The 8774-nt window shown below is 53.7% G+C and overlaps 1 protein-coding gene across 7 annotated transcripts in view; it reads right to left on the reverse strand.

Moving 5' to 3' along the window:
* The window catches only part of LOC144136480 (uncharacterized), a 600742-nt gene that overhangs the window by 41296 nt on the left and 550672 nt on the right, over positions 1–8774 (reverse strand). Inside the window, exon 1 of one of the 7 annotated variants that reach the window (XM_077668844.1) lies at positions 4170–4313. The exons of the other annotated variants lie outside the window; for them this stretch is intronic. Within the exon in view, the coding sequence (XP_077524970.1) occupies positions 4170–4188 (19 nt within the window). The 5' untranslated portion in view covers positions 4189–4313. Of the gene's footprint in view, positions 1–4169; positions 4314–8774 lie in introns of those variants that run through there. 7 annotated transcript variants of the gene reach the window in all.

The raw sequence follows: 8774 nt of genomic DNA on the forward strand, positions 1-8774 counted from the left end.
CGCGTGCGCCGATATCGTGGTAACCAGAGAGACCTCACAGCTGCGCCGCGTTCTTCGTCGCCGCCTCGCCGCACGCCACTCTATCACCCGAACCCCCGTCGCATGCGCAGCATTGCGTATAAAAGGCGGAGATGTAATGGGTGTCTGCATCACTACGTTTGACATACATGCAGAGGAGAGTCCAGCCGCTGCTAAACGGCGGTATAGACAAGAGAAGATTAACTCTTCCGATCATGAGGTTGTCGCCTGGCAGTTGGCTTGAACCAAATAAGCACGCTGGAGCCTGTGTGTACGTGAAATAAGGTATCACCGCTGTCAGACAGCTCCCTCCGATCGCGGTGAATAATGCTGAAGTCTGCTGTGTTCGGATTCTGGAAAGTGGCATCATCATCCAAGGAATCTATACGTGGAACCAGGAACATAAGTCAAGCAGACGATTGATGTGGTTGCCACGTGTATACCAGCCTACGGCACGGTTTCACAGTTGTGCGAGACTTTGGGTGATTTTAACAGGAAAGAGGACTCTCTTAGTGTATGAAAGAAAAGTTTGACTTTAATTTAGCTTTGGATCATCACGTCCAGACTACACAATGGGGAACTACTATAGAGCTTTATACTAAAGAGGCTCTACCAAATCGAAATACTACATCGACAAAATTGAGACCGCTACATGCTACTTCACAGATCATCGGGAAGTCTTCGTCTCTGTCAAGCAAAATGAATAAAAGGTATGTATACCGAATGGCTCTCATTGCTAAACATGCAGTGACCATAACAAGCTCAGCCATGGAAACGTACCTCTCGCTATGTATATCCCGGCATAGCCGAGCTAAGCCACTGCCAGTTTTTGTTTTAAAGGTTGTGCCATGGACTGATGGTGCAGTTTTTTATGTTGTAATCTGAGCATGTGCGCGGGGAGTTGTTCGGTCTTGTTGATTGTCGCTATAAATATGTGGTTTTCTGAATTAAAAATGCAGTTTGAGTCAGCGCTCCTCTGTGTTGTTTCCTTTTCTTCGGTCCGGCTGCGCAGTTCCACCCAATATGCACGCCTACCAGACAGGCCAACTTGGATTATACCAGAACGTCCCTTCAAAGGTGCCACCAAGGCCCGTACAACACGCACTAGCACGTCGCACTACCAACATCAGAGACACAACCCGCAGGACTGGCCCACCCCGAAGTTGAAGGCCACGGACAACTGTCACTTAAGCGGGGTTTTCCGGTCACTCCCCTCATCGAGATCAGTCGCGCGGCGATGGTTTTGCGTTGTTATCGTGCACACCTACGCTGCCAGACATCCGCGAAAAGCCGCTCCTCGTGAAGATCCTCATGAAGGCTCGTTCCTCCCGGCGCACGCGGGCCCTCCACGATAAGCGGGAAGGGAAAAACAGCGGCAACGCCAGCGCAGCAGCAGGTCGTCGTTTCGCGAGCGCGCACGCGATATACAGGCGCTGATTTCGCGGGCGCCCAAGCGGACGGCGCTCACCAACTCATTCCCTCTTCCTTCTTTCTCGCGCGCACAGCCTTGATACTGGCTGCATGCTCAGCGAGCGAGTTGCAGCAGGCCAAATCGCCTCGCCGGGGTCACGCGCACGTTGTTTCTAAGCCGCGACTCGCACGCCTGCAAAGATACGGGGCGCGTGATTCACCACCCCGGCAGCAACGATGCACGTAAACGTCGCAAAATGTTGCCCTTGATGCAGTCAACGATGAACAGACTTGAGTGAGAGACCCGCACGATCAAAAAAAAAAAAAAATGTGCGCACAAAGCTGAACATACACCGAATTCTTGAATGGCATGCAAGTTTTGCTCCCGTTAAACGGAATGCATCAACAGAAAGCTGCCAGCACAGGGCGAGGAGACGTTGCACAACAACGAGTGATCTGCGTGACGCGAGGCAGGCACCGACGAGAGAAAAATAAAAACAAGAAAGAAACCCCGCGGCCTCGTCGCTCTTTGCTAAGCTCCGCTACAGATTACGTGTACTTGTATTCTGTGCCCACGACAGAGGACGAATGAGAGTGCGCGAACGAGTGAGACTCGAAACACCAATGAGAAGGTGGGATGCCAAAACCGAGGATTTCACATTTACAGTGCCACAGGTGGTTAATCTAGACGACGCCAGGACCCCCTCTTCGACCGCTATAGCTGTGTACAGAGCAGCACTAATCTAACTCATTCAAGGATCCAAGAGATGGGAGCATAATTAGGAGGTACATGGAGAAGGCGGCAATTAATTACAGCACCAATAATCCAGCGGGTGACGCCGCACTGGGGATGAACACGGGGCCAGCGATATACGGTATTTAATCGTCGCTCAACAGCAATCATTCGGTTACAGTAAAGCAAAACACAGCAAGCAGCGCTGGGTTTTGTTAAACTGCTTCCCTCTCTGGCATCTCACAAACGTGTTTTAAATTGCTTCCCTTATCGGAACTCACCCGGGCAAGTCCACTAATAAGGGAAACACTAAGGCACGCATCAAAAGACGGCGAAGTGTTCTTTACCTGCTTCGCATATCCGATCGCTGCAGGGATGTCGCAGGCTTGGATAGCGTTCCTTTGGGGTTAGGGGGACGCCATAAACCATCAGTGCACAGTCCGCATTGTAAGCACACTCTCGTTCCTCTGGTGGCGCCGCGCCAGCCCAGCATCGTGCCACAAGTCGGTCTTGCAGCATATCTATACAGCTATTGCCATGAAAATATGAAACTGTATAGAGGCAGCAGCAGTCTATATGCATGTTCTATATGTATGACACACGTCAGAAAACGCATGCATCACGCGTTGAGCAAAGAGAACAGAGCTTGTGACTGGAAGGGGATGCACGAAAGCCGCCGCATGTGTGTCCCGTGGCTAATATGGGCATCTCTATCTATCGAAGCTGTTGCAGAGGCACTACAACAAGCGCTAATGTTGGGCCGTAATATATATATATATATATATATATATATATATATATATATATATATATATATATATATATATATAAGTTCATTCAGATGCGGTCGTCCGCAAAGCGACAACGAGGAGCTAGAGGCCATTCAAGATCTGCAAGTTCAACACCCGCACAAGTGGAAGGCAGATACAGATATTCGATGGCATGGGTTAGCTTCACGTCAATGGCGACAGCGAAGTTATAATTACCGATAGCTTTACAAACAAGCGTCGCGGAACATGCTACATACAGAACTTCACTGCGAATGCGATTCAAACAATAAAAAAAAATGAAGCCTATCGTTGAAAGAACACGTACCCGCGCAATTGACGATATTCAGTCAGCTGAAGCAAGTTAATTTCTTTTTCGCAAGCGCTAATAAATAAAAGCACCGCTTACAAAATTTGAACGGAGCACATTAATCTCAGTGACTGAGAAGTAGTTTAGATCTACAGGTCAGGCGGTTCAGAACACCCATCCTTAATACCTGCCGAAACAAATGCAGCAGTGATTGCCTCAGTGATGAATTCATTTTAAGGAAGTTTTAATTACTCAGGTACCAGGTAACAGGAGGTCCCCTGACAGTTTCCACTTTGGGACGTCCTTCTGTAATAATTAATTTATGCACCTCTTACCTATACTTCTTTTTTCAATAAAACCGCTCGAACCTCAACAGCACAGTCTCAGGAAATCCTGGGCACGCACAACTTCATAAACTGAACTCACACGTTCAGTGACGTAAAGGCGCCTTTCGGTTGATACAGGGGTTATGGCACAAGCCCACGCGGGTAGGCCCACGACAAGGACGCGCCTCGACTGAGCATTGTTCGCGCATGCGCGCAGCAGGAAGGACACCGGTGCAGTCTACGGTGGCTCCTACAGCGAAGCATGCAGTGAGTGAAGTAGAGGCAGTAGACTCGACTCAAGCTTCCGCTTTCCCCACACGGCGCGCCAGCCCAAACCGCCATCTTCCAGCACTGGTAAGAAAGACGTGCGCAGGCCAGAGCAGGGCCTCCCAAAGCTGCCGCCACGCCATCGTACGAGCGGCGAACGTGCAACAGTTATCTCGGCTGGCCGCGTGCGCGCGTTAGTACTGCGCAGCTCGGAGCCGGTGGCGCGTCCGCCTCCCCGCCTTCCGTCGGAAGGGCAACGCGGCAGCCACGTCGACGTGTCACGCACGTCCGAGACTGGCAGCGGCCAGAGGAAAGCGGTCCGTAGCACGTATACGTACCGTTGCTGCGCCGGCACATGGTACTCCGGTAGGCGCGCGCATGTCGTCGGCGACGCGTGCTGCTGCTGCTGCCGCCGCCGCCTTCGCCGCGGGCGAGTTTTCCGCCTTATCGCCACTCTGCCCCGAGGGTGCGCGCAACTTTGTATTTGTATTTCCCTATCAGAGCGCCGGCGGCGGCTGCTCCCGATAGGGCAATGAAACGCGACGCGCGCAGAGGAGCGGCGGCGGCGGCGGCAATTCCAGCCCCGGACGAGATAAGCCCTCCCCTCTCGTCTTGCATAAGGCAAATATATGCCAAAGGGACAGCAGGCGATACCAGGCACGGGTGTTGCGCGCGCGGCGACTCGGCGTGGTTAGCGTCAACCAGTGGCGGCCCGGAAGGCTTATCCCAGCGCGCTGATATGCAAAGCGGCACGCAAATGAGCGCGCGCAGGACGACGGCGAGAGGCGTGAGTGGCTGGCGCCAAGAACGAGCTCCCGCCGGCCTAATGTATTCCAGCACGCAGAGAGCAGCGGCGAAGGACGGCTATAGGAAGAAAAAAAAACTATCGCGCGGGCAGCCCGGCGAGATAAGAGGGCTCGATTTGCTTGATAAGGCAGCCGGCAGGACCATGCGGATTGGCAAGGGAAAGCGACCAACAGAACCGATAGCCATTTTTTCATGGCGTCTTAAAGCCTAAGCAACGCGATATGCGCACAGGCAGGGAGGGGTTTCGGAGGGGCGAATAAATGTCGCTTACAAGGGTGACTCACGCAAGGAAATAACGTAGCTCTCCGACGTCGCAATTTTATTAAAATCACGACACACGTTACCGAGCAGCCAAAGAGCCTCTTGTCTCTTAGCGAAAAGGTGATGTGTGGACACGCGTTCGCTCCGCCACTTTTCAGTAGCCGAGACGCGCCTATAATGGTTTCCAAGCAAAGGGGTTTCTTTACTTACAGTCGCCACGTCAGTGTATGACGCGAGTGCTCGCCTTCGCGCTCTATTTTATCTGAGTTTCAAATCGGCACCCCGGCGCATTCGTATATGCGTTCCGGAGATAACAGCCCACCGAGTTAGCGGTTCCCGGATAGCGTGATTTCCTCTGCGCATCGGCACCGCTCAATTAATACACGCAGTGCGACACGAAACCGATAAGCATCATACGGTCACGCACGAATCGCAAACGAGCTTACGTGAATACATTGAGTAAAGCAGAAGTTTGGGCAAGTTGGTACGTATCCATTTTGAAACAGCGCAACAAAGACGGGACGTGGAAACTGCGCTGTTGCGCTGTTTCAAAATGGATACGTGAATACAGCCGGGTTTGCTTTTAACGAACACAGCTAGCGAGAAGGCGTGTGACCCCCCCCCCCCCCCTCCCCCCCCTTCCGCCGTGCACGGGAGAGGCGGCGGAGTAGTTCGCATCTGTTCCGAGACGAAGCGAGGAGACGGCGCTGTAGGCTTATCGCAATAGGCATATAAGTGGGACGCGGTTGCGACACGTTCCGGGAAACAGAAAAAAAAAGAAGAAGAAAGCAATCATCGGGAGAGTCACGAGCAGCGGGCGAAGCGAGAAAGGACGAAACGGCGAAGAGAAACGAAAGGGAATCGAGATACGCCCGCGACGTCCATTCGGAAATTCGCGCGGGCAGCGGAGAGAAAAGCCAGAAGGAGCCCCGAAACGCACGCGAGTGTGCACACACGTCACAGATCCAACCGAGCCGCGGCGGAAACGTTCGACGCACCGGAGTTACAAACGGGCCTTACACACACACTCGTAAGTACAGGCCGGCCGCGATCGTGCGGGGGGCGACTTCCCAGAGCCACGCCTATAGTGCAGGATGTATACACCCGAGTCCGAATTCTACACCTCGCGGGCCTCGACAGGTAATAAACGAATACACGCACAGGCTCGCGCGCGTTCGGTTCTGCGGTACGGGCAAGGATATGTGCACCGGCGGCGCCAGATATATCTACGTACTACATACACCACAACCCACTTGCGGAATCTGGCGAAGTGTGACGGAGATTTCTCTCTCTACGTTTCCGCCGTCCCTTCGGCAGACTCGCTTCGTCTTTCTCTTCCTGCTTTTTTCAGCGAGAAAACGAACAGGGCGCCGAACGACGGGACTTGTGAAAAGCGGCAGAGCAAATCTGGCTTGGCCGAACGCGCGCCCCACCCAATATACGACGGCGGGCGATCCAGACCCGCACGCGGGCCGGGCTCCCGCGAAGAAGGCGCTGCTGCCTTATTTCCCGCACCTTGCAGCCCGAAATCGGGCCGGACAAGTGAAGGCCGCCAACGCTCTTTTACCCGCACGGCGCCGCCATTCACGCGTTCATACCGGCTACCCAGCACCGCGGCCGCGGCTGTTTATACGCGCGCTTCGCGCCTCTATTTTGCTCGCGTTTCGCTTCGTTCCGTTCCGTTCCGTTTTCCCCTTTTCATTTTTTTTTCTGCGCCTGTCACGGTGCTTCCGTGTACCGCACTCGCTGCTATACGCGGACGCATAGAATGCGCTTTGATGGCCACGCCGGACGACATTCTGAGATGGGCAGCGCTGGGGCAAAAAAAACAACAAAAAAACCTGGAGGTAGACGGAGAAGCGTCCACTGGGGGATACTGAGGGTGAAGAAACAGAAGAAAAAAGAAAGGGAAATGCGAAGAAGGGAAAGCCACACTATGACCAAACATGTGTGGGCGCGAGCGGTCGCGCAACTTTCCCCAAAGCACCCCTCCTATGCCAGCGTGCCCTTTTCGAGATCGCCACCGGCCACGCTCCATCATAAAACCACAGCACGGCGCCGTTTGAAAGAGCAATAAGAAGAGACCGTAATAAGCGAGAGATGCAAAAAAGCAAAGGAATACGAAGACGGGGTGAACGGAGGCTTAGGCGGAAACCGCCGGAAAGTCCGCAAGGAGCGCAGGCCGGACGTCGCGCGGGAAGAAAAAGAGACGCTTTTCTGGCTCGATCATCGCAGCCGCCGCATGAAGAAAATCGTCAAGTGGACGACGCTAGGAGAGGAGAGAGGCCTCAGGAAAAACGGCCCGTTGGACACGACCGAAAAGAAGTCGGATATGGGGCGGGAGAGAAAATGCAAGCATAACACGCGCAAGGAACGAAAAAATAAAAAAGGGAATGGGAATGCATGCGGAGGGTGGTCGGGAGCGGAATATAAGCAGCGCGGAACAAAACGCAGCAGACTTCAATAAAGTCTCGGCAGACTCGAAAACGGCGCGAGTGAGCGCGGTGGAGGCGAGAGGCGTACGGCGAGACGAAGCGACCGCCCCCGCTCTCCCTCCTCCTCTAAGCGCGAATCGCCCGGCCAGACATGCATGAAGGGATGCCAATGCAGCTGTATAACGGGGCCGCGCTCCTCCGCGATGCAGGCCTCGTCCGTCCAGGGAAGAGGAGACTGCGGGCTCTGCATATAGGGCCGCAGCAGACTGAGATGGGTCCAACCGTCCGGAATGTCCGGCCGTCAAAACTTGTCCCCCCCTCTCAAGCTTCGCTTCCACTCGTCGCCGCATTCGTACGGACCGCAACCTTTGCGAGCCTTTATTTTTCTTCGAGCTCCCTCTTGTTCTCCCTCTGCCTCAGTCTCCGCGTCGCCTGCCTGCCTCAAAAATCCCGACGCCCTTCCTCCAATCCCTCCGGTTTCCTTAAGCAGAAAGGGCCCAAGGAAAAAGCAGAGAAGGCGGGAATAAAAACGGGCCGCACGAGAGACTCGCATAGCAGTAGGAGCGTCCATATGAAATGGCCGGCCGCCGTCGGCCGCCGGAACGGCCGTATCGCCATGCAGTGGACGGGACTCCTGCTCGATGACACGCCGTCCGCGCCGGGGAAGGAGAAAAGAACGCTAACAGCAGAGAGGTTGGCTGGTCAGTTTTGCTTCCTTTCGTCGCGGGGCGCTGAGGGAAGGAAATTGGGGGCGTCGCGCGCTCTTTTAATAATGCGCCATGTTTCTCAACCCCCCCCCCCCCCCCCCCCCCCCCCAAGCTCTCTGCGTGCAGCGCGTCCGCTCATATAAACTCGACATCGTGGATCACAACATCGCTCACAAATTCTCGCATAAAGCGAATTGGAATGATACTCAAGTGCTTAATTAGCGGACCGGGGCCATTCACACGTATGCCAGTGGCGTTTCGACGTCCCTTTCTGCGAGACGCAACGCTTGGGAGCAACACACGAGGACATATGGTGTCGCTAGACGTGTAGTGCTTTATTTTTATAACCAGTTGAGCAAGAAGTCCCCCACCACCACCGAATACATTAGACGCCGACAGCTATAATTGATCACTGAGCACTTTCGAAAAGCCGATGATTTAAATAAAAGGTCCCATCCTGTACTTTCTTCCACTGTCTAGCTTTGTAACTTCGCCCTGCTTCTGTATATTTCACTGTACAGTCACTTTCGTTACGGAGGTTAGCGAAACGTGTCCCTATACTGTGCCGCTTCCCTTGTCTGGCCCTACCAATGCCTTCCATTAAAAAACAAACAAACTTCAGAGAAATTGCCGAACACTGAAACTGGGGAAGTTGGTTACTGTTGACACACGATGATTACCGCAGAATCAGCGCGAAATGAGACACGTCCGTGTCCCGTCTACTGCAGCGGAG

Source organism: Amblyomma americanum, chromosome 6, assembly GCF_052857255.1.
Source record: "Amblyomma americanum isolate KBUSLIRL-KWMA chromosome 6, ASM5285725v1, whole genome shotgun sequence".
NCBI lineage: Eukaryota > Metazoa > Arthropoda > Arachnida > Ixodida > Ixodidae > Amblyomma > Amblyomma americanum.